The sequence below is a fragment of the Megascapheus bottae genome, chromosome 4, assembly GCF_031878675.1.
Source record: "Megascapheus bottae isolate mThoBot1 chromosome 4, mThoBot2.hap1, whole genome shotgun sequence".
Taxonomy (NCBI): domain Eukaryota; kingdom Metazoa; phylum Chordata; class Mammalia; order Rodentia; family Geomyidae; genus Megascapheus; species Megascapheus bottae.
The window spans coordinates 5,221,204-5,246,542 of NC_143512.1; the positions used below are offsets into that span (position 1 = coordinate 5,221,204).

At 45.0% G+C, this 25,339-nt stretch overlaps 1 protein-coding gene across 4 annotated transcripts in view; it reads right to left on the reverse strand.

Moving 5' to 3' along the window:
• Positions 1-20,933, reverse strand: part of Ablim3 (actin binding LIM protein family member 3) — a 113,303-nt gene extending 92,370 nt beyond the window's left edge. Inside the window, exons 1-2 of one of the 4 annotated variants that reach the window (XM_090331256.1) lie at positions 20,835-20,933; positions 20,419-20,515 (exon numbers count right to left, since the gene is read on the reverse strand). In XM_090331256.1, the coding sequence (XP_090187382.1) occupies positions 20,419-20,431 (13 nt within the window). In that variant the 5' untranslated portion in view covers positions 20,432-20,515; positions 20,835-20,933. Of the gene's footprint in view, positions 1-20,418; positions 20,795-20,834 lie in introns of those variants that run through there. The other 3 variants (XM_090331259.1, XM_090331257.1, XM_090331258.1) reach the window with 3 other exon arrangements.
• Between the last annotated feature and the right edge of the window lie 4,406 nt (positions 20,934-25,339).

A 25,339-nucleotide genomic window follows, 5' to 3' on the forward strand; every position in this document is an offset into this window, starting at 1 on the left:
ATGCATCAAAAGAGAGCTCTGCCCTTAGCAGAAGGAACTGGATGACATTAAGTAGAGATGGGCAGTGAAGATAGAGTTAGGCAGTGTGATGAGGAGAAAGCTTACAGCAGAAAGTGTAGACATGACTCAACTGCCTACACTCAGAAGACAGTTCCGTTGGCACCAGCATGGGAAAGCTCAAGCGGATAACTACTCTGCTCTAGGTAGGGCTGTCCTGACTTCACAGGCTCATGAGCCAGTACATCCTGTTTCACTTGAAGTAGTTTGAGCTAGGTTTTGGTTACTTTGGTCTGAGTTCTTATGTGTGGGTGAGGAGGACAGAGAAGGTCCAGAGAGGGGGTAGATAAACAGAGAGAGGAAGGGGTATTATACTCATAATATTCAACATATATTGTATGGAACCAGAAAAGAACTGGGGGATGTATTGGACGTGGAGGGATAGGGAGAATAATGAAAGGGCAATAGTGACCAAGATGCACTGTACTCATCAACTGACACACGGAATGGTAATCCCTTTGTATCACTACTTAAAGATAGTAAAATATGACTTTTTTGTCAGTCATGGGGATTGAACTTGGGGTCTGGGTGCTGTCACTGAGCTCTTTTGCTCAAGATCACTGCTCTACCATGTTGAGGCACAGCTCCACTTAAAATACAATTTTTAAAACTCTCAGGGGGATTAAAAACATACACGATCCAGTCAAAAGTATAGCTAACACAGAAGGGAATGAGCATGGCTATATTTCTATAAAAGACAGGAAGGAAGTGGATCCCAAGTGACCTCTTAGCCACAGTTTACCTACTGCTGCTATAGAATCATTCAATTGTCTGGCAGAAGAGATATATGCTATACTATGTGTTTCATGCCACCTAACTTTCAAGACTACCTCAGAAGTTATTTGATTAGGATCAATGACTAGATGATCTTAATCCCTTCCCACTGTGAGAGACAAGAATAGTTTGATGGATTGGAGTGTGTGTGGAGACGGAGGGGGGGGAGGGAGAGGGGGAGAGAGAGAGAGAGAGAGAGAGAGAGAGAGAGAGAGAGAGAGAGAGAGAGAGAGAGAGAGAGAGAGAGAGAGAGAGAGAGAGAGGAAGATTGGAAACCAGGTCTTGGATTCAGTTCCCAAGATTGCCTTTCCCTAAAAAAGGGAGGGGTGGGATAGGGAGGAAGGATACTTTGAACTGATTTTATCTCAAGATATGTGGGTCCAATCCTCACCTCCAGCTCAAGCAAGCAATGATTGGAATGGAACAAACTGGTCCTCTAACAAACTGCCTCCAGCCATAATTACCAGGCCTATAACTGAGCATATGTTGGAGGAAGCCTTAATTCATAGCGAGCCAGTTAAAATGCAAGGAAAGGACAGCTAGCAGATCTCTCTAGTTAGAGTCCAGGCTGTTAATTACTTTTGTAAAGAGAAATACATAAACATACAGATGGCAATGGTAGTAAATATGGTCTTCTACACATAAATATAAAAATCCTACCCACTCCTCAGGCCTATCTCATATGCAGTGTACTTCTAGAAATAATCTTGGATTCTATTTTCATTCACATTTCACATGTGAGTTCTCTTCCTTTAAATTCATCGCATGTGCTTCTTAGGACTATGTAGGTGTTACAAAACTTGAGCATGTGTTTTGATCACTGGATATCTTGTCAAAACACAGGTTTCTGGGCCTCCCACCTAAGGCTTCTGATTCAGAGTACTAGGTGATGGCTAAGAATGGGTGTTTCTAAGAAGTTACTAGATGATGCTGATATTGTGGCTGGGAAGGCCACAGTTTGAAAACTACTGACCTCCAGTGCAGTTACGCTGCCATATGGTTTTCCCACTTGTTTCATTTCGCCAGCAGACTATATGTTATGTGAAAAAGGGTGCTTCTCCTGGGTGCTCTGGTGGGCATTCAACAAACACAGGGGCACATTCATATGATGATGTGCTAAGTTAGAGTTTCATTCTGGGTGAACATGACAGCTGTTTTCTATAACAGGTATTTCTTGAGTTCGCACAGCAGGTTCACAAGTCACAGACATGTTCCCAAGAAGTGGCTGGATCACATCATAATGGGAATGACGTTATTCAGGTAGAAGACCAAAAACCCAAATGAAATTTTTCAAACATTTATGTAAATTTCAATATGTATGAAGTGGCTACTGTGTGTGTGTGTGTGTGTGTGTGTGTGTGTGTGTGTGTGTGTGTGTGTGTGGTGGCAGTGGATAATAACAAATAAAAAACTCTATAGGTTGCTTATGGACTCTTTAGGGAAAATAAAAGGGAAAGAAATCACAAGGATTCTCTTTTATACCCATGCCCTAATTTCAAATATTTCAAAGATCCTCTTTCTGATCCTCTTTGTGGGAGAAAAGCTCACGCAGGGAAGATAATTCCCCCCCCCCCAAACAGCAATAGGAAAAGCCGAGACCCATGGAGACTGATGGATTAGCACAACCATCAATCTAGGAAAAAGACAACGTTTGAAGAGGGAAGTGTCTCTAGCCAATTATATGTTGAAAGCCTTAAGATCTCATATTTCAGAACTGACTACATTTGGAAAACAAAGTTTTAAAGAGAAAATTAAGCTAGAATGAGCTTATTAGGGTGAGCCCTGATCTAAAGCCGCTGGTGTCTGCACAAGATAAGGAGATCAGGACACAGGTGTGCACAAGGAAAAGTGTGTGAACTTACTGGACGGGTGGGAGGGAGGAGGAGGGTCAAGCAGACCAAACTTGAATGACAATTCTCATTTATCAGCTTCCTGAGTAAGCAGGTTTCTAGGCAAAAGCCATCAGTGCTCAGCTCCAAATCAAACCCACTCCCCTGGCTTATCTCCTATCTTAAACAGTGTCAATATACCATAAAAGCTGCCACAGAGTTGCAACCATGCAATGGCTCTGCAATAGCTGGCACCTTGTCCTGGCTATGCTTACCCCTACCCCATCATCTGCCTGGAGGATCCCATCAAGTCTTTCCCCATTCATTCTCCACACACAGCCCCAGCGATGCTTTCCAAATGCAGACCCTCATTTTCCCCTCCAGGAATCTGTCTCCCTTCCCACACTAGGAGAGCATCATTCTGGAAGCATCACACCAGAGGTACTTTGGTTCACAGCACGAGGAGGCAGGCACTTTTCAGCAGCGAGATGTCAGACTTGCTCTGACCCACTGCCTATGTCAGGGGAGCCCTCTGTGGAGCAGCAGCCAAGTGTCATGAGCGTGAGACAGGGGAGGGGTCGAGTGAGGCCTCCTAAGAGGTATACAGGATGTTTCGCCCAATCTGGAAGGTGGCAACCCCTGATGATCTGGGAGCTGTAAAAGGAGCCCAAGGGTGACATTCTGGATCTGTTGGCCAAAAGAAGTCACCTGCTTTGATGAGCATGCTGAAAGGGCTCTTTCTTTTCTAGATTGTTCACCACACTTCCTGAGTGAGACACTGAAATGCATGACTAGCTGTACAGCCGCCTAACAATGAGATGGAATATGTGAAATTAGGGCAGGGGTACAGAAACACTTGAAACCCACAGTGCATTAACTCTTTGCCTTGTCCCATTTTCCCTAACACCCAAGTAAGCCTGGATTTGCCTTGTGCTCTGTTTCTGTCTGACACAGTATTAAATTTTAATAGTTAAAAGTAATTAGCCAGCCACCTGAAGTAATGAAAAGAAATAGCACATCAAATTTTTGCTGCTTCTCTTTCTCTCAAAACAAAACAAAACAAAACAGCCAGGGGAAGAAGGCATAGGCTTAATAATCACAAAACCGAGGTTTACACAGAGGTTTTTTTCGTGACTTGCCTCATTTGGCAGCCCCTTGCTGATGAGGCAGGTGAGACAAGGATGGCTTCATCCGATCTACAGATGAGCAGACAGAGGTAAAGGGACTTGAAGACAAGTGCCACATACCAATCATACCTGCTTCAGACAACTCATTTTTGGGGTGTGTGTGTGTGTCCTGGGGCTTGAACTCTGGCCTGATTGCTGTCCCTGAGCTCTTCAGCTCAGGGCTACTGCCCTACCCTTGACCCATAGTCCATTTTCTAGTGACTAATTGGAAATAAGAATCTCTCAGCTTTGTATTGCCCAGGCTGGCTTTGAATTGCGATCCTCAGATCTCAGCCTCTTGAGTAGTTTGGTTTACAGGTGTGAGCCACCACGCTGGGCTTCAGACAACTCTTTCTATATGTGTGTACATACTTACACACAGAAATAAACCTTTTTCCATTCTGCTCCTTGAAATATCAGATGATCTCCCTACCATCATTGGCAGCTAAAAAATGATTATATCATTATGAGTTCAAGAAACTCCAAGTGATCCATTAACATTTGATTCTCAAACCCAGTCCAAGTGTGGTGTTCAGACAAGAAAAGAGCAAAGATCAATGAAGCATACTTGCTCAGTCTCTCTAAACTAGATTAAAGCTAAAACAAAGCAAAACCCTCTCCCTGTACCAAGAAACCCTACCAGAATAGTTCTCTTCTAGCCAAAGAAGCATCCTTGTCCACAATCGACTCAAAAACTCTAGTCCAATAACTAGTGATCTCATTGGCATAGGAGAGACCTTCAGCTGAGTAGCAAAAGCCCCTCTCTTAGCATAATGAGCTTACTGAAATTATCTATTGAAAGGGGACGTTTCAGGAGAGACAGCCACAAAGACAGCACGCAGAATTATGGTGGTGGAGAATCAGGTGGGAGGAGGGGTAAACTTCTCCCCAAATTTAAAACCTCTTGGAGTTTCCCTAAACCATTGTAAATTTGTTTCCTCATGTGGACTTTGCTACCTGTGAAGGGTTATTTCCCCATAGTACTGATACCACAGTCCAGCTGCCAAACAGAGGGTTTCAGAGAGCTTCCTGGGCAGATTAGCTATGGGCTTGAGGGCAGCCTCTGGGGCTAACTCAAGGAGAGAAATGGCCTCAGTTGAGATCAGTGGTATTTACATCAAGAAAACCAAGGAAGAAGGTGGTTTGATGGATATGAAGACAGAGAGGAATTGGTTTTGGGCTAAGTTGTTCCACTCTGCGTGGATGCTGAGTAAGAAGACAAATTTGGACAAACGTTCCTGTCACCTGCCGAGGCAAAGAATGAGGAGGGATCTGGAGAGGGAGAACATGTGGTTAGCGTGTTGGTACTTTCAGAGTCTTCTCAACTTGAAGATACGTGCATAACTTCCAGGTTATAGCTCAATGCAGAAACATATAATGAACCCATATGTATACATTATCACAGTCTTCCTAAGAATGAGATGTTGAAAAGCTTCCTCTGGGTCCCTTGATGTGAGCAAAGCTTTTCCCAAGTGAGCTTTATTTTAGTGTTATTATTCTAGTATCCACAAAACCCAGGGGAAGGACTGCCTTCATGTAGAAGGTTCTAAGTCAGCATTACTGGATTATAAAGTCCATGTACTAAAGCTCATGGGCATTGGTGCAATTATTTATTCATCAATAGTTATTGGGTAATTTCCAGGTGCTAAAAGTGGGGATACAGTAGTGAGAAAAGCAGTTGACTCTGTTTGGGAGTTTATAATGCTATGGGAAAAAGCTGCAATGGGTAATTTTTATAAGAAGGGACAGGTAGAATGGACATGAGTAGTGGAAAGAAGGTAACCTTGCAAGTAATATAGTTTAGCCGAGACTTCACAGATGTGAGGGAACCAGACGGAAAAGAACAAGGGTTTGGGGTGGAAGGATAGTACATGGAAGGGTATAGAGACAACATTTTGAGTTCCAGATCTGCATGGCTGGGATATCAGGACCAGAGAAACCAGGAAAAAAAAAGCTGGAGGAGGCTAGAAAAATAGACAATTCTGCAGGCCGCCAGTGGCTCAGGCTTGTAATCCTAGCTTTGCAAGAAGCTGAGATCTGAGGATCCTGGTTTGAAGTCAGTTCAAGCGGAAAAGTCTGTGTGACTCTAATCAGACAAAAGCCAAAAGTAGAGGTATGACTCAAGTGGTGGAGCACCAGCTTTGAAAAGAAAAAAGGCAAAAAAAGAACATGGGACACTGGTGAGTTGAAGCCCTAGTACTAGTACACACACACACACACACACACACACACACACACACACACACGGATTATGTAATTCTTGAAATTTTACCAGGCATTTTATAGGTACTGTAGTCCTTTGAGGAAAACAAAATTGATAGGTGCTCTCACTGATAATATCAAATACGAGGCTGAGATCTGAAGTCAGTTCAAGCTTAAGGAAACTCTCTCTCTCTCGCTCTCTCGCTCTCTCGCTCTCTCGCTCTCTCTCGCTCTCTCTCGCTCTCTCTCGCTCTCTCTCGCTCTCAACTGACTTTCAACTTACAATAAGTATATAGATCTTACTACAAGGAGCTTTGACAAATACATAAACAAGATTTCAATCAAGATAGGAGACATTTCTATCACTCCACATTATTTATTGCAACTTTTTGCAATCTGCCATTCTCCAAATCAAAACAAGCTCATTGATGGTTTCCACCCATGTAGAAGAATTTTGTCTTGAACTCATATAAGTGGAACCATCCAGTCTGCATTCTCTTACATTTGGCTTCTTTTATCTAGCATGTTTCTGATACATTCATGTGGTGGCATGTGTAAATGATTTGTTAGTTTTTATTGCTAAATAGTAATCCATTGCTCAAATGTAACACAATTTGTTTAGCCATTTGTCCACAAATGAACATTTGGGTTGTGTCTGGCTTTGGGCTATTAGGAATTAAGATGCCAGGAACATACTTGCATAACTCTTTTGGCAGGTATTTTTTTCATCTTTAATGTGTACATACCCAAGAGATGTGTTGCTGGATCATAGATGGTTATTTGTTAAATTTTAGGAAACTATCCAAAGCCACTCTACCATTTACATTCCCACCAGAAATGGATGAGAAATACTGGCCACTTAAGTTGTTGGAAACAGAAGTATCATTTTGAGGGCCGGGAGTTTGGCCTAGTGGTAGACTGCTTGCCTAGCATGCATGAAGACTGGTTCAATTCCTCGGTACCACATACATAGGATAAAGCCGGAAGTGGTGCTGAGGCTCAAGTGGTAGAGCTTTAGCCTTGAGAAAGTCTAAGGACAGTGCTCAGGCCCTGAGCTCAAGCCCAGGACTGGCAAAAAAAAAAAAAAAAGAAGTATCATTTTGAATTTCTCCAATAACTAAAGGTGTTGAGCACCTTTTTATGAATTTGTTGACCATTTGTTTGTGAATTTTTGTGATGTGTTGGTTAGGATTCTTAACTTTTATTGCTCTAGGACATTATTGCTCACCTTGATATCCTAAGATATTTTCCCATGTTTTCTTCTAGAAGTCATATAACTTAGCATTTAGTTTACTTAAGCTGATGATCTATCATTGACTGATTATGTAAACAAATTTTAATTGTGATTGTAAAAGTGATGTACAGAGGGGTTACAGTTATTTAAGTGAGATAAAGAGTATGGTTGTTTTTGAACAATGTCACCCCCTCCCTTGCTCTCTACCTATTTTTCTCTCCCATCCCCATCCCCAAGTTATAGTTCATTTTCAACATAATGTCCAGTGAGTATTACTGCTGTATTTGTCACCCTTTGTCCCTCCATTTCTGTGTCCTCACCTCCCACATACCTTCTCAAAGACAGATAACCACAACAAAAGGAAAAGAAAATAAAACAATAAATAAAATCTTCTTGTTTCCTGGAGTTCATTTATATACATAAATATTAATATATAAATAATATAAATATATGTATATATTGCAAGTTCTGGGGCTTGGACTCAGGGCCTGAGAACTGTCCTTGAGCTTTCTCAGAGCTAGCACTCTACCAACTGAGTCACAGCACCACTTCCGGCTTTTTCTATGTCTGTGGTACCAAGGAATGGAACCCAGGGCTTCATGAGTAAAAAAGCCAAATGAGAATGCAAAGCCCTAAATTCAAGGGCCAATATGGGCATAAAATAAATTAGATAAATAAATAAGTGAATAAATAAAACCTCGGCCTTTGTTAGGATCCTTTCAGCTATTTACAGAAACACAGCTGAAACTAGATTATGCAAAAGTGGAATATGCGAGTTATTACAGCTGGGAGACTTGGGGTTGCAGGTATGGCTGGATTTAGGAGCCTTCCTATAGGATAAAAGCTATGATTTTATTTTTCTGACCAGTTTTTTTTTTTCATATGTTGGCCTAGACCTTCATCTCAAGTCAGGAATAATTATGCCAATATCTTCCTATCCAATTTCAAAGAATACTCTGATTGGCCTATTGGGGGTCCAGTTTCCACTGGAGAATAAATCTCATGTCAACTCAGGCTAATTGGCTATCTGACTGGCTAGCCTGGGTCAGGTGTCACCACCCGAAGGAGAGACAGACACCACACTGGCAACTCATTAGCACTACAGAGACAACAGGGCAGGTTTTTGCCCAGAATCAGAAGGCGGGATAAGAAAATACATTGAGCAAGCACTCTGGCCATATTTAATTACAAGGGACTGTGGGCTTTGAACAGCCATGTAAATAGAGCCTGATGGGGTAGGAGATTGTACTGGGTATGGCAGTATTGGCATGGAATATCTTCAGGTGTGTTCTTTCCTAAATAAAAAAAAAAGCCTCTAGGCTTGAGTATCATTCTCTGCAGCCCCAGATGCTTTCTTCTCAGCAGATCCCAGAGCAAACTGCCTGACAGACTGGTATTTAGTAGCCACTTGAGAAGAGTCATGATGCCAGAATGTGAATTGTAGAGTGCTTTGAGAGCCAAGGCAGCACAAAGAATAGTCTTACGTCTGTCTTTCCAACAATCACATTTGAATTAAAGCCACTAGCATGATAAAGGAGAACCAGATGAGGATTAATTTGTGTATTTAAGAGAAGTTTTTCCAATACATGCAAACATATTTCATTACTTTATCGCTATCTACAGTGTTCTGTATGTGAGAGGCACGGTGCTAAGCCACTGAGATCTCACTCAATGCTTGCTTCTTATTTCCCCACTTGGGCAGGCAGTGATAAAGCAACAGGGAAAACTGTACAGCTAGCAAGAAAGTAGCCAAGCTGGAATTCGAACCCCAGCAGTCTGCCTCTCTAGCTGAAGCATTTATCAAATACATTAGCTATGCTTCTCCATTGGTTCAGCAGCCTGGTTTTCCAGTTTACACAGTCCCAGAATCAGAATCAGATGCCAGTGAAGGTGGGCATGAGGGCAGGGAGGCTGGCGGCACAGCCCCACAGGCAGCAGCACCACGCTGGACCTGCATGCCCACCCTCTCCTTTGCCTCCCTCCCTCCACATCTCCGAGGTCTCTCGTTGCCTTTGGGCTCTGCAATGCGTCAGATCTGTGTTGCCAGGAGACCTTCCTAAATAATGCACAGCTCTGGTCCGGTCAATAGGCAGCTCAAAATCTCTCTCAACTCCTCATTGGCTGCCAACTGTAACACATACTCCTTAGCCTGGCATCTAACACTCACCAAGATCTGATCTTTACTCATCTCCCTTATCCTTCTACTATCCATTGACTTGTTGCTCTGTAAAACAGAATCGCTTTTCAGACACTTTCTGAAGTGATGGTATCTTATTTATTTATTTTTGCAAGTTGTGGGGCTTGAACTTAGGGCCTGAGCATTGTCCTTGGACATTTCCCAAGGCTAATGCTCTACTACTTGAGCCACAGTACCACTTCCAGCTTTTTTCTATGTATGTGGTACTGAAGAATTGAACCCAGGCCTTGGTGCATGCTAGGCAAGCACTCTATCCCTAGGCCAAATTCCTGGCCCCAGGTATCTTAATTTTTGTTCTTAGTATCTTAGCACCTGGCCAGAACTCAGGATTTGCAGGATGAGGGTTTGTGGTCTGTGTGCCTGAATGAATAGATAGATAGATAGATAGATAGATAGATAGATAGATAGATAGATAGATAAGCCCTATTGTCCCCTTTATCTCAATTTAAGAAAAATTTGTTTGACCCCTTAAGGTCTAGGTGTAACACTTTTCCTGAATTTCCAAAGGGTTCCCTCTCCCTTTTCAACACTGGTTCTGGCCTTCTTTGAATGACAATACTCAGTACTTGTGCCTCCCTGGGGTGACACTGGAAGGAAGCTATCTGAGGTCAGGCAAGCTCTGTTCCTGCTCCAGCTCCATGCTCTCAGATTCTACCACGCCTGGAATTTCCATAGAGAGCAGTGGTGTATGTCATTGCCTGAGTGAGCAAATAGTGTTGAGACATCAATCGCAAACCAGCCATGCAACCCACACATTCTCTGTGTGTCCCCCATCACAGAAAACTGGAAAAGATGGCAAAAAGGAGAAGTAAAAAGGAAAGAAAGAAGGCTTTGGCCAGATGAACACGGTTCAGGCACCCATGCCACTATATCCTTATTCATGAGGCTTACCCAGGTGGTTTAGGGGGGCATCAAGACATTACACTCCTCACTAAACCCATCTTTTCACATATCAGCTCAGTTTCCATTATTTCGAATTTATAAATACTGTGCGCATCCTTGGAACTCCCAAACGTATCTTTTCTTGAAACCCCAGTTTCCTCCTCTGTACAACTTTGGTGAGGGCTAAGTGGGCACCGGAAGAACACAGCCTGAGTTCCACAACCGTTGCCCTAAGTAAGCATCTCTTGAGTCTAACACTGTGTTGTGTTTTGGAACACTCAGCAGAATAAAATTTCCAGAGTCTGTCACCCAGGCTTCAACTCTCTTATCATCCAAAGGGGGTAAGAAATAGAGATGAAGTTTCTGAGCTAATGAATAATTATAGATTATGGCTAGTCCCAGGAAGAATGATGAGATCCAATAGAGTATAATGCGGAAGTCAGATAAACTTATTGTAAGGATTAAATAAAGTAATATAGATAAAAAAAAAACCATTTGTACTCAGGAGGTGGTAGAAAAGAAAAAAAAAACAATCAGAGGCTAAAGAATCTTGAGGGAGGGACTGTTTCAGAATTTCTCCTTCCTGAATGTGACAGGGCTCTGTCTCTGCCCTTTGAGAAAGGAATTGATGGTCAGCTGAGGTGCCTGGGACATAGATTCCTAACATCACAGGCAAATCTCTTTCCTGAACAAGTCATGCTGAGTATGCATACATCTCATGTTACAGCTCCCTTAGACATCCCCAGAGAGGCAGAGCTAGGATGCCTGAGCTTTTTCCCCAGATCTCAACACACAGGAGCAGACGGGAGGCAGTCCCTGCTCCTGCATGCAAAGAGCAGCCTGCCTCAGAGAGAGAAGATTGACACTTGGTGGAGTGTGCTTCATGTGCTTAAAATAGATGAACTGTGTCATTAGACTACTGTGAAACCCTCGACTCATTGGTCCTATCAGGGAGAGTAAGAGATAACAGCCTGTGGAGAAAGACCTGTGCTTTGCACAAAATGAAGCAGAAACCGGGAAGAGGCTTTGGAAATCCTAAGGGCAGTGGAGAGTGTGATTCTGCCAGGAGTGGGGGTGGGGCTGTTGGAAATCCACAAGCAGTCACCACAGCCCTGTGAGCAAATGGACAGTGATGTGTTTGGTGCCTGCATGTACTTCTCGTCTGGCTGGTGATGTACTCAGAAAAGACGTCCAGAGAGGTCTAGGACATGTATACAACCCGGCCAGAGCCTGACCTTGTCAAGGGCTCAGACACCCTCTCATGCAGTCATAGACCAATGTGTGGTGCTTGCTCTCTTGCCTTCCTATTGGGCTTCTTTCCTAAAATGTCTTGCATCCTTTTGCGCTTCTGGCCACCCCTTGCTGGACACTCACCAGTTGCTCATGGTCTTCTTCTTGGACACAATGTTATGTAGATGGGGCAATGGTCAGATCCCTCACTGTCCTCACAGCAGAAAGCCAGGTGTTCCGGCAACCTACATTGCTCATTGCATCCTTTGGAACCTGCTGTGACTCCAGTGGCTAGCTTGCCTGGTGCCATGGCATCGATTAGCAACAGTGGTTGAAGAGGGGCAGAATTTATATTTAGGAGGAAGCAGTAACCACATGCAGTAACAGACTAGGCACAGGAGCCTGGAGGAAAGGAAAATGTCAAGGAGAACTCCTTTTGAACCACACACTTAGGTGAAGGAAGGTTCTACCCAGCCGTGGGCACAGTAAGAGTTTTGAAACAGTAGTTTTTCCTTGGCATAGGAGGAAACTTGAGACCCATATGAGACTTTTAACAGCTACTTAGAAAAATGAACTAGGGCGTATCGTAGAGAATGTTCATCTTTAGTGTAGAGCTTCATGGCGAAAGTGAGCTTTTCATGAATAAATTAATTCAGATAGTTTTGCTTTGCTTTTTTAAATATTTTTTATTGTAATTAATAAAAGGGTTACATGATATTTGCCAGATAGAAGGTTTTGCTTTGCTTTTTATGAATCATTTGCTACCCTGTTCTCTACCAGGGGAACCAGGAAGCATCTGACCTGGGTAAGAGAAATTATACCCTAGGGAAGGTTTTAGGTCCTTGAAATCACTGTTGTCACCACAGCAATGCCATTCAGCCATGGTTCCAGAGGCAGTCTGTGCAAAGTGTCTTTGCTGATGAAGAGCTCATGCTGGAACTAGATGGCAGGTCTGTCTTCTATGTTAAAACCATTTTGGAACAACTGTTTTTAGGATATCTCCCAGGATGCCTTCTTTTGGACTGGAAATCAAGTACTGAGAGCTGGGATCATGGATACACAATCGAGTTCTTTGCTCTGGCCCCACCTCCTACTATGAAGTTTCTAGGAAACAAGGCTAAACTCTAGAAGGCAGAGACCAGGCAGTACTTGCTTTGCGATTTGGCCAACTATATCAAAGAGGACATGATGTCACCTTTCAGAGAAAGAGGCCATTTTGCTCACAAGAGATGTCAAAAGGACTATATAAATAGCAACACCAGAGAGATAATCCTTTATGACACTGGTATTTAATAATTACCTGTCAGTATCATACCTCAACCGTGAGGGCCTGGATAATATTTGGGGGTGCCAATGCCCCCAGGGAGGTCTTTCTCTTGGGACATCATTAAACTGGCAGACACAATGCTGAGACTTGGAATTGTGTCTCCCTGCAGAAGTCCTATCACCTAGCTCTTCAGAATGTGACCTTCTTTGGAGACAGTTTTTAACAGAGTTAATCAAGTTAAAATGAGGTCATTAGTGTAGGCTTTAATCAGATGTGCCTGGAGTCCTTATCAAAAGGGGAAATCTGGACAGAGACACACATTGAGGGAAGGTCTGGAGGCTCTGAAGGGGGTGACAGCCACATGCCAGGGAGAAGCCTGGAGTCACACAGCCTTCAGAAGGAACCAGCCATGCCCACACCTTGATCTTGGAATTGTAACCTCTAGGATTGTGAAAGAATACATTCCTGTTGTTTAACCCACCCATTCATAATACTTTGTTATGGAAACCCTAACAGACAAGCACCCACTTTTCACCCATTTTAATGAACACATGCTATAGTCACTGTTTTTTTTTTTAAATAAATTTGTTTTTGGTAGCAACTTTGAGAGTGGCACTATTATATTTCCCTCCAATACAACACCCCTGTGATTGTCATTAGAGATGAGGAACTGGGGCTCAGAGAACTTGACTTTTCCAGGGTCATAAAACAAGTGAGGATGGAATTTTTTTTAGCTGGGGGGGGGAGAAGGGGGGGAGGAGGAAGAGTGGAGGGGGGGGGGATCGTGGGGCTTGAACTCAGGGCCTGGGTGTTGTCCCTGAGCTCTTCAGCTCAAGGCTACCTCCTTACCCCTTGGGGTTTTCTAGTGGTTAATTGGAGAGAAGAGTTTCAGGTTCTTTAGTGCCTGGGCTGGCTTTGAACCACAATCCTCAGATCTCAACCTCCTGAGTAGCTAGGATTACAGGTGTGAGACAACCCCCCCCCACCCCATACTGTGAGGATGGAATTTAACCCCAGAAATCCAGAAATCTGGGTCCAGCATTCCCTTAAGAATTTCAATGACAATGTAACTGGCAAAAATATCCACAAAGTCAACGTGCTTACACACTTCTGGTTGTTTTCTGTTCACTTACAGTGGTACCTGGTGGATGCTGGGTGAGAGCCAGGTGTTGACCGTTCACCATTCAGGCCAGCAGGTGCTATCGCAGCATGATAAAGGGCTTGCCAGATTAGGAAAGCTGGACTTCAGAACCAATAGCACTCCCTTTGTGCCATCCAAGTGTACTTGAAATCACATTGTGATTTTCAGAGCTGCGTTATACTCATTCGGGAAGATTTTTAAATTGTTGCTTATATTATTCTCTTCACCCCCTTACATTTCAAACAATCATTTGTCAACAACTGCTTCATTCATTTGGGAAGCGCTGTTTCAGAAAACAAAACAGTAAAAAAAAAAAATCTCCTGTTATTGCAATGTATACAGCCACCTCTATTTTTCTTAATCAGTTTCAGAAATTCATAATTTCTAAAGAGAACATCCTTTTGTCACCATGTGTGTAAAGCATCCTTTGCTTGAGATGTTTGAGAACTCCTGACCCCTCCCCCCCCCCAAGTCATCAGCATAGGAAGCCCAGCAAGCTCCTGGAATCTGGTGTCTTCTACTCTAGGGCCTTTACCTCTCCTGACCTCTGCCTCCTCCCCAGCCTGTACTGCATGCGACCTGGGAGATTGACCACTACAAGCTTATCTACTCTGCCTTCCTTGTCCTATGGCTCCTGATTGGACTGGGTCAGCAGGAAATACTCTAGGTAAGGGAAAAGAGAGGCCAGGATAGTTATCTTTCCGCTTCCCCTCCCTGCTCCCCCAGAATGGAACTACTAGCTGCCTTTGTGGAATCAAGAGCCACAGAATTTCTAGCCAACGGCCAGCAGGGCTCTGGATTTCTTCCTCTGACCCTTCAGCTGGGGAGGGAAGCAGGTTTCCATCACAAGGCCCCTGGTACTGGGCCATTCTGGCTTTTCTGTTTTTCTGCACTTTGGCCACACACTTGTGCAGAGTCCTTTGATTGACCTTCTCTCACACTGGACTATCTTTTCCCTGCTAGGACCATAACAGAAAGATCTCCATCTTCTTTCTCACATCATACTGCATGCAGGGGCTATCCATGCAGTCTCTATGTATTAAAGGATTATTACTGTTATTTTTAATCTTACAATCACCCAAATCCATCTGAACTAGAACAATTGTCACTCAGCAAGGATCATCACTATCTTGCCCCATTCAGCCTCAGCCACATCCAACATCAGGTTAATAACTTTCCTCAGGGGGCTGGGAGGGTGGCCGAGTGGTAGAGTGTTTGCCTAGAATGTATAAAGCCTTGGGTTTCCTTAGTACCACATAGACAGAAAAAGCCGGAAGTGGTGCTGTGGCTCAAGTGGTAGAGTGCTAGCCTTGAGAAAGCCCAAGGACTGGCAACAGGACAAAACAAAAACAAACTAACATCCAGCACTGTCTACTGGGTCAAGAAAACAGGCTGATTTTCAGTCCAAGAGGTCAGTTTTTAGGAAACAATCATTTCAGTGCTTTATTCAGTGGTTAACCTCAAATTCAACTCCACTCACTGGGACCCAATGCCAGTGAATCTCTTGTGGTATTTCACAGTCCTCCCAAGAATCTTGCACCCTATCTTGCTATTGCTCAGATAATAGACACAATAGAGTCAGTCTAAGACCACAAGGCATGTGATGGATTCTGAATTTGATCTCAGGAATCTATACCCCTCTGAGGGTCTTACTACCCTGTGACACCTTTGGGAAGCTACATGATTCCTGAATACGCTCCTCAAAAAAAAAGGTTTAAGGGCTGAGAATGTGGCTAGGTAAGCACCTAGCATGTGTGAAGCCCTGGGTTCAATTCCTCAGTACTACATAAATAGTAATTTGTCAGCATGCTAATCCATGGTAAAGACTACAGAAGGGCTTAGAAATTGGGAAGAGTGTACATGAGCCATTGCTGAGGATACTCATTCTACCTTAGGGTTGAACCATCCTGGGTTTCACATCTGTCAGAAATTTGGAAAGTTCTGATCTAAGTGAGGAACATCATATTTTATGGAACACAGAACTGACTTGTGTTCAGGGTCTCAAGCATACCTGGGATCAACTCAGTCTCCCTTAGTTTTGGAATTCCTGATATCAACATAGCAACTGGAAACACCAACAAGGGCTAACCAAAGATGAGAATATGCACATTTGGTGGGTGTTACCATGGCTCTGGACTGTGAAAAGCATGAGATTTGGATTAATAAAAAAGGCAATGTACAAGCCAGGCTCTGGAGGCTCACACCTGCAATCCTAGCTCCTCAGGAGGCTGAGGTCTAAGGATCACTGTTTGAAGCCAGCCCAGGCAGGAAAGTCCAGGAGACTCTCATCTCCAATTAACTACCAAGAGGTTGAAAGTGAAGATGTGACTCAAGTGGTAGAGTGCCAACCCTGAGTGAAAAAGGTAAGGGACAGTGCTCAGGCTCTGAGTTCAAGTCCTAGAACTAGCACATACAAAAATGGCAGAGTACAATCCAGAATGAAGACCTCAGGATGTTGCCCGGTAGGGGGGCAGGGGCAAGGAGTGATTGGGCAGCTGTGGAGGGTAAGTGAGTGATGGGCACTGAGGCCAGAGGAACAAGTTCTTAGAGTAAATGGAAAGAGGCAGATATAACAGGGGCATGGAGAATGGGATAGTAGAGAGACTAGGGCAAGCCACACAGGACCTGTCAAGGGGTGGATGTCAAGGGGTGACAGGAGAGGGCTACAGTGCATAGTTAGGGGTTGATCTGAAGATCTAAAAAAACAAATGATCCTCAAAATTACGTTGGGAAGGAGCAGGAAGAAAGAAAGGCTGGATGATGGGGCCAACCCATAGAACTGAGTGGCAACTTCTAGCCCTGTTCCTTTCCTCTCCTTGGGAATCCTTCATCCAAGGGAAGGTAGGATTTGGTATGGGCCGAGGCTTCACCAGGTCTTGGGTGCCCTGTTCCGGTTGTGTTTCTCCTCTGGGAAGCCTGTTTCCCCTTCCTCACTGACTCAGAGGGCCATATCCTACCTGCTAGATCCACTCAGGCCTGTCTACTACTCCACTCTACCAACTCCAGAAGTACCCTTTTCTCCAAAGTGCACACCATTTAGTATGCTAATGCTCAGAAAAGTGTCAGAAGAGAGGAGCCTGAAGAAACTAACATTCACATGGAGAAGTCACTGTTTGAGCAGTCTCCATTTAAGAAAGGAATTTCTTTTTCTCCTCCTTCTCTCCCTTCCTCCCTTCCTCCCTCCCTCCCTCCCTTCCTTTCTTCCTTCCTTCCTTTGTTTTGCCAATCCTGGTCATCGTCAACAACAACAACAACAAGCACAGCAGCAAATAACTCAACTTTACATCTGGGCACTGTTTCTAATTCTTTTGCTCAAAGTGACCACTCTACTACTTGAACCACAGCACCACTTCTGTTTTTGTTTTTGTTTTTATTGGAGATAAGAATCTCATGGAGTTTCCTGCCCAGGCTGGCTTAGAACCACAATCTTCAGATCTTAGCCTCCTGGAGTAACTAGGATGACAGCTGTGTGCCATCGGTGCCTAGTGGAATTTCTTATGAATAGCAATTTACATGTTTCCAGAAATATTTCCTTATAGCCTCATCTAATCCTCAAAACTCACACTTCAGGTTCATTTCACAATTCATGGGCTGAGTGTGACATCTGAGAGGTTTTGTGACATGCTTGCTATTGTCCTTAAGTCAAGGGTGACATGGATCCCAACCAGTCAATGGCTAGAGTGACAATGACATCTTGGTCACCCATCACTGAAGCCATGACAGCTCAGTCAGCAGATAAGCACCCACTTCTGTATTTTACACAAAACATTAGCACATAGTTTCCATTCTGCTATGTGCAGGTAGTGAGACACCCTTTTAAAGGTCACACAATTAATCCGAGAACTGGGAAATAGGGAACTCGGAACCCCACTTGTACAGCTGGAGTTCTATCAACTCTCACAGCTTCACCAAGACTAGCTCTCTCTGTCCTTCTCCAGATGAAGTGATTAAGAGTTTAACGGGGGGGGCCGGGAGTTTGGCCTAGTGGTAGAGTGTTTGCCTAGCATGCATGAAGACCCGGGTTCCATTCCTCGGTACCACATACATAGAAAAAAGCCGGAGTGGTGCTGAGGCTCAAGTGGTGGAGCTCTAGCCTTGAGAAAGTCCAAGGACAGTGCTCAGGCCCTGAGCTCAAGCCCAGGACTGGCAAAAAAAAAAAAAAAGAGTTTAACGGGAAGAGCATGCTTGCTCTGCACTTTCAACACCAGCATTTGAATTAGGGATTGTACCCACTGTTAAATATGCTAAGTAGCATAGTGCCTTTTTGTAACAAACACAATTAGCTCCATGCCTTGAATGAAGTTATTGAAATTAGCTACTAAGCTGAAACAATACCATCCATCTCACAGTTTAGGTGTTCTGCCTCAAGTGGCCAGAACACCCTAACCAGAACGGAAACCAACACGGACTGAGCATTTCTGCTAGGGGTATTTCAAGGTGTAAGAATTAGGTTAATAACTTCACATCTCAAAAGGGAACTTTAAAAAATAATTTAGAATAGGTCAGCCAAGGATTCCCTGATAATGCCCAGTCACTGTCACTCCTGTGGGGTCTGATTTCTATTCTTCATTGCACACTCTTCCCAGCTGGGAAAATTTCATGATTGCTGAGACCAGCTCCCAAGTCTCGAGTGGAAGTCTCTTCCACAAGGATTTTTTTTCTTATGCGTAACTCAGATATCCCAAGACTGCCCATGAAATACACATAGTCCTTGCTTAGAAAAAGTGGATGAAACTGAATGACATTTTTCCCAGTCCTTGTCTTTGGCAGTGATCACTCTAGGGTTAATTATTGCTTAAATAAAATAGAAAAAAACCCAAAAATCTGTTTCTTTGTTTCAGGAATATTCAGTGCTACTAACAGGATAAGAGTTTCTTAGGATTCTGGAGACAGAAAGACAGGGTCAGCTGCTTAGTTTCTTGAAAAAATAAATAAGCCATCTTTCTCCCCTATCAGTTAATGGGGAAAGACGCCCATAAATACATTTCTTTTTCTCTAGAGATAGTGAAAAGTGACAGGCAATTCACATTTTTGTTTTTTTTTTTCTGGAATCACCCAGATGTAAATGTGTAGCTAGGCTCACTAGGTAAAAGCGTCCACAGGGTTTTGCTCTTTTCTCAGCCTGGTATGAAGCCAACACATCATTCCAGACTGTCAAAATCGAAAGGCAAAATTCTTTGGCTGGAAGTGGCTGAGGGAGGCCAGCCTCACTCCCTTGCTTAGCATAGATATGTAATATACAAAGGAAGACAGGGAGAGATGACTCATACAAACACATAGTAAATAAATATATTTCATTTCCATCCTGGTTGCTTTTGCTTTGTTTCCTGTTCTCTATGCCAACCACCTTGAAACGAGGGGAGGGATGAGGGTTTGGCTGGATAGACTCATTTATTTTATTTTATTTTATTTTTTTTGTTTAGGCCAGGCTACTCAGTTGTAGCTCATTGAAGAATTTACAGATTATTAGATCACAACCCCTCTGATCTCATAGATGAGCAATCTGGAAGGCAGAACTGGGACTAAGAGCAAAGTGGAAACCCCAGGGCGGTGAATGTTTTCAGGCCCTCTGGTCCAACAACCCCACCTGATGCTGGAATGAGCCAGGCCAGCTGAGCTGATAACAGAGCTGGAGAGTGAGACCTGAGTCCACTTGTGCCCTCTTGGATACGCCCTGGTTCACAGCACCCCGCCTCCTGCCATGATCACTGTGACAGAAGAAACACAGGGGGCCTCTACCTGAGGCTCCAGTGCCTTTCTCAGGCCCAACCCAGCAGCAAAATGTCTGGTCCTGGCTCTGTAAGACAGTGCTAGCCTCTGGCACGTCAGAGCTGTTGCCCAAAGGGCTAGTTCTTTCCCTTGGTTCCTCAGGGTGTCTAAGCAGCCCGTAGGTGGGTGGGGAGCCGACCTGGGCTCCATTGCACTGGGAGACACAAGAAACTGGATCTTCCACAGCCTCCAGACCCAAGGAGGCTTCAGGAGCATTTGTTTATCAAATTGCTCTTTCCTATCCCACTGCCAGCCCATGCCAGTCCATACAACCATCCTCCCTGCTCCTGGCTCTTCACGGAACAAACAGGGTCCCCCGTGGCTTTCCAGAGGTGGGCAGGGAGGTCTCCTTAGAGCCCCCACAGCCAGACAATGGCCCCGTTCCTGCTTCCTAGGCCTTCGCGGGCATTGCCAGAAGGAGACAGCAGCCTTCCCCCGGCACAGGCAACTGACGCCGGGGAAGGAGCGCCAGCGAAATCATCACGGAAAGCCAGACAGGAGGGGAAAGCTTCCCGGTGCCAGGGAGGCTCCCCAAGCCCTCCGGGGCGCGTGGGGTCAGGTGTCCGGGGCAGATGCCAGGCATCCCTCCTCCTGCCTGGCAGCCGGGGCGCAGGCTCCTGCACCCCTCCCCACCCCGTTCCCATGGCAAAGGAGAGGAGGATTCACTTACTGCTCGTGTTCATGGTGATGCCTCTGCACGCTTTTCATTCAAGCCGGAGGCCCCGATGGCTGCTCGAGTCTTCCCTGCCCCCGACCTCACTCATCACCTGGGGGTGAAAAGGCGATGCAGGCCGGCCCCGGCTCCTCAGGTGCGCCCTCTCCGCCGCTGCGCCCGGGCGGGGGCCGCTGACCTGGAAGGCAGGTGGGCTTCTAGGGACAGGTGAGAGCTGGCAGGAGGGGGAGGCGGGCAGGGTCCCCCGGATCCCCAGTCCCGGCTCCCGAGCGCGCGGCGGCGGGGCTGGCAGCGCCCGCTCCCGCGCACCCCGCGCTCCTCCGGCCCCGGCGGCTCGGGAGCGCAAAGGGGGTGTGGACCACAGGGAGGCAGGGCGGGGACGGCGCGGGGCCGTGGCCCGCCCCGGGACCCACCTCTCGGCCCGCGTCGGGAGCCAGAGGCCCCTGGCCCGGCCCCTGCGAGACGCTCATGAATCTCGGTGGTCGCGCGGGGCGTGGGCTGGCGGGGCGAGCCGGGCGGCGCGGGGGAGCTCGCCATCCATGGTGTGGGCGCGCGGTGGGCAGCGCGGGGGGCGCGGCCGCTCGCGGCTGCCACCTGCTGGACGCTGCTGGCGCGCGCGCCCGCCCCGCCCTGCCCTGCCCGGCTCGCTCGGGGACCCTCCGGGGACCCCGGGATGGAGGAGGGAGGGAAGGGGGCCCTGGGGTCCTGGAGCCTGGAGCCTTGATTTCCCTCCCAAGTCCCGGGCCTACATGCTTGTGTGTGGGGTGTGTGTGGGGGAAGAGAGAGGTAGAGCATGGGATGGGAGGGACTGAGATAGAAAGACTGGCTTTGCAGGAAGCTGACTGCTACCCAGGTTCTGGCAAGTGGGGTGTGGTGTGGTTTTGAGAGGTTCCCCCCTCCACCCCTGCTGCCAATGCCTCGGCTTCCTGAGCTGTAGAATGCGGTGACTGTCCCAGGGTGACAGAATGGGGGGAACTCGTGTGCGCAGTTCCCCACTTACCTTTTATACACCCTTCCCCATGGCCTCCTCTGTGGCAAGACCTTTTGTCGCATGTCTTCCTACTTAGAATGCTGGCTCCAGGACACAGTGGGTCTTGTTAGTGGCATTCACCTCCTGCTCCCTCCCCGCTAGACCTGGGTAATCAGATCTGTATTAGACTTGTATATTCTAGATATTTGTTCATTGAATATTTTTCATCACAATGAACCAAAATAGGGCCAGGTGCTTGACATTCCTTTAGCCACTAGCCTTGTCACTGTGCCTAATTTATGTTGACTGAAGTGTGACTTTTTAATTTATTTTTTTTGTGCCAGCCCTAGCGGGCTTGAACTCGGGGCCTGGATGCTGTCCTTGAGCTTCTTTTGTGCCAGGCTAGTGTTCTATCACTTGAGCCACAGCTCCACTTCTGGCTTTTTTGGTGATCTTAGTTGGGACCCTCAGCTCTCAGCCTCCTGAGTGCCCACTGGTGCCCAGGTCTAAAATGTGACTTTTGAGTGTTGAAAAACAAGACTGAGAGAATGCACTATCCTAGTGCAAAGAAGGACTCTCTAGTCAGAACATGTATAAATGCCACACTGAGCGCACACATCTTTAATCCTCAGAGAGAAAGAGTCCACCTGGAACCTGAGCTATGTGTCCTAACACATAGGGAACTCGGAGCAGACTTGTAGCTTCGTGCCATGTGAGAATGACCAATGGCTTACTAGTGTTGAATGGGCATCAGCGTGAAGGGCGAGGACCTCTTCTTACACCTGGGCAAGGGCACCTTTTCAATACATTCAGTGCTTCTACCTTACTCAGGGTGGGACCAGTGGTGGGACACAAGGGTAGGGTTATGACTCTCAGAGTATTAATTTCTGGGTTCTGAGTTACTTGGTCCACCTTTAAAGAGGTAGTGAGGGACTTCTCAGATAGATGGCTGCTGGTGAAAGTAGCTAGGCTTAGAATAACTTTGAAAACATAATAGTGGCCAAGAACTATCTAAATTGTTCCCAAAGATCTTTCTAGAGACTCTAGTTGGAATTCTTTATAAAATTCCTGAGTTAACTTGCTAGGTTCTAGTACTTGCTTAAAAGATGTGTTCCTAGGAGAAAGTCCAGGTAAAGTAGAATTTGCATTAAATTAAAATTCAAAGCAATGGAAAGAATTGCATTTATTCATTCATTCAAGTCCCTCAACAATTATGCATTGTGTTATATCATACGAGACTCAGTAAGTGTATGTTAAGTATCTCCTCTCTGTCAGGCCTGTGCTGGCTGCTGGAGATATAGGTCAGGAGGAGAGAAAAGCAATCTGTTCTCATCAAGCATTCATCTAGCTTTGGGACAAGAGGGAACAAGCAATGGGCTAAAGCAGGAGTTAGGTAAACCAGATGGCTGCTTGGTTAAGAGCCAACTGAGCTGATTTTAAACTTCTCTGTCATTTACTAGCCTAATGACCTCAGGTAAGACACTCAGACTCTGAGGATCTCAAATTCTTCATCTATATAATGGATACAATGAGAATATCTGTCTTTTGGCTCGTGTGTTTTAAAATGGTTGGTATGGTAGGATAGGGCTGGGGCAAATGAGAGAACGATGGAAGAGGTAACACTGACCAAGATGTATTCCACGCAAACAAATCCTGCTGAATTGAAACCCCTTGCATGGCTACTTAAAAATAAAAGGGACTAAATAATTTAAAAAATGTAATGCATGCCCAATAAAGACATGATGTATCGTAAGCATTAGTACAGGCTTTGGTTGATACTTACACTCCATGCAATCCTATAATTTCCCTTTTGTTGTTGTTGTTGGTCATGGGACTTGAACTCTGGGCCTGGGTACTGCCTCTGAGTTCTTCAGCTCAAGGGTAGCGCTTTACCACTTTGAGCCACAGAGCCACTTCCAATTTTCAGGTGGTTAATTGGAGATAAAAGTCTCAAGGACTGTGAGTGATCAGGTTAGTTTTGAACCATGATCCTCAGATCTCAGTCTCCCGAGTAGCTAGGATTGCAGGTGTGATCCACGAGTGCCCAGATAAGATTTTCTGAAATGCCCATTTGTTAATAAATATTCTTGAATTATATGTTTCTTTACATAAAGGAACTTTAAAAATCAAGTGAAGTTATGAAGTTATTTTAAAGGGATATCTCATTTCACTACTGTAAGAGCCAAAATAGTATTACTTCTCAGAATAAAAAGGCAATCATAAATAAATACCTGAATTTGAAATAAAGTTGTTGGATTGTCACCTAAATTCACTATGCAAGAAAGAAAGAGGAAAGGAAGGGAGAAAGGAATCATTAGAGAAAATGAATGATGGAAGGATTTGAAGAGCTCACTTAGCTCCACTCCTAAAATTATTGTTGAGATACTAAGCGCCCGGCCTGCAATTTTCCTCTTAAGATCTGTTGCACTTTTCCATAGAGGGGTGGCCATGAAAACACACCTTAGAATTTTACAACTTCTAGAGAGCTTAGCTCATCAGATCTATACATCCTGGGAGATGACTTCAGCTCATAGGAGAGACCATTGTACCTTGGACTACTCTAAAAGGTTCTCAGGTAGCCAGAGAGAGAAATGATCAAGGCTGGGAAGAAAGGGGTTAAAAGATGCTGGAAATGCCAGCCTGTGTATATGTCCATGACAAGCAGAGGTACCTTGGTCTGAAAGGTAGTTTTGAACTCTGAGATTCCAAAAAGAGAGAAACAAGTCCTAGTCAAAAAGAGGCATGATGGAGAGGAAGAGAAGTCCCCAAGGGACAAGTTCACCATGGCTGCCGCCTTACCCTCCAAGCCCCTGCATGGCTGTCTTTCCCATACATGGTCATCTTCCCCAGGACCCAGGTCCCCAACTTATCTCCGCACTTCCTTTTTCTCTCCCTCTCATCCTGCTGCATCCCATGCTTTTCTTTGTCATTTCAGCCTCCTCCCGTCTCATGACTACTACTTTTAGTCTTCTGTTCATGGATGACAATGGCCATTCAGCCTCTTCCTGATACATACTTCTCCCAGGCTTCCAGGTGTTGGCATGATCCAGAAGCTTCCATCCTTAGATGACTTGAATATCTGATCCAGACTTTTTTTTTTTTTTTATAGGTCACGGGGCTTGAACTCAGCCTGGGCGCTGTCCCTGAGATCTTCCGCTAAAGACCACAGTTCTACCCCTGAGCCTGGGCCTTGTCCCTGAGCTCTTCTGCCCAAGGCTACTTCCCTACTCTTGATCCAAGCCCCACTTCTCTGTTTTCTAGAGGTTAATTGGAGATAAGAGTCTCAGATCCTTTTGTGCCGGGCTGGCTTTGAACCATGATCCTTAGATCTCAGCCTCCTGAGTAGCTAGGATTACAGGCCTGAGTCACTGTGCCTGGCCAGACTAATTTTGAATTGTGATTCTCAGACCTCAACTTCCTAAGTAGCTGAGATTATAGGTGTCAGCCATCAACACTCAGCCTTATTTCATCTTCAAAAAATAATACGTAGCTGCTAATAACATGGGATGGTAGTCATGGCATGTGATTAAATAAGAAAAGAAAAATTGCAGAAAACTACATATATATATATATACACTATGTTCTTTAGATGTATATGTGTAGAATTTGTGTATGATAATGACACATATAATATGTACAGTACATATACTCTATAAAATATTAAATCATTTTCCCACAAATCAGAGCTCAGATAGATACCACACACTTGTGTAAATGACTCTCTCTGTACTTGAAGATTCCACATCCACAGATTCATACAATAGATTAATAATGTCTGAAAAAAGCCAGGCATCAGTGGTTCACACCTGTAACCCTGAGTTCAAGCCCAGTATTGGCATTCACTGATGGGTAACAAGAGTATTTGGTCCTAGGTGGGAAAGAGGTGGGAGACCAATAGAACGACCAGGATTAGAAAAGAGAGCTCTCAGGGAACATTAACTCTAGAAA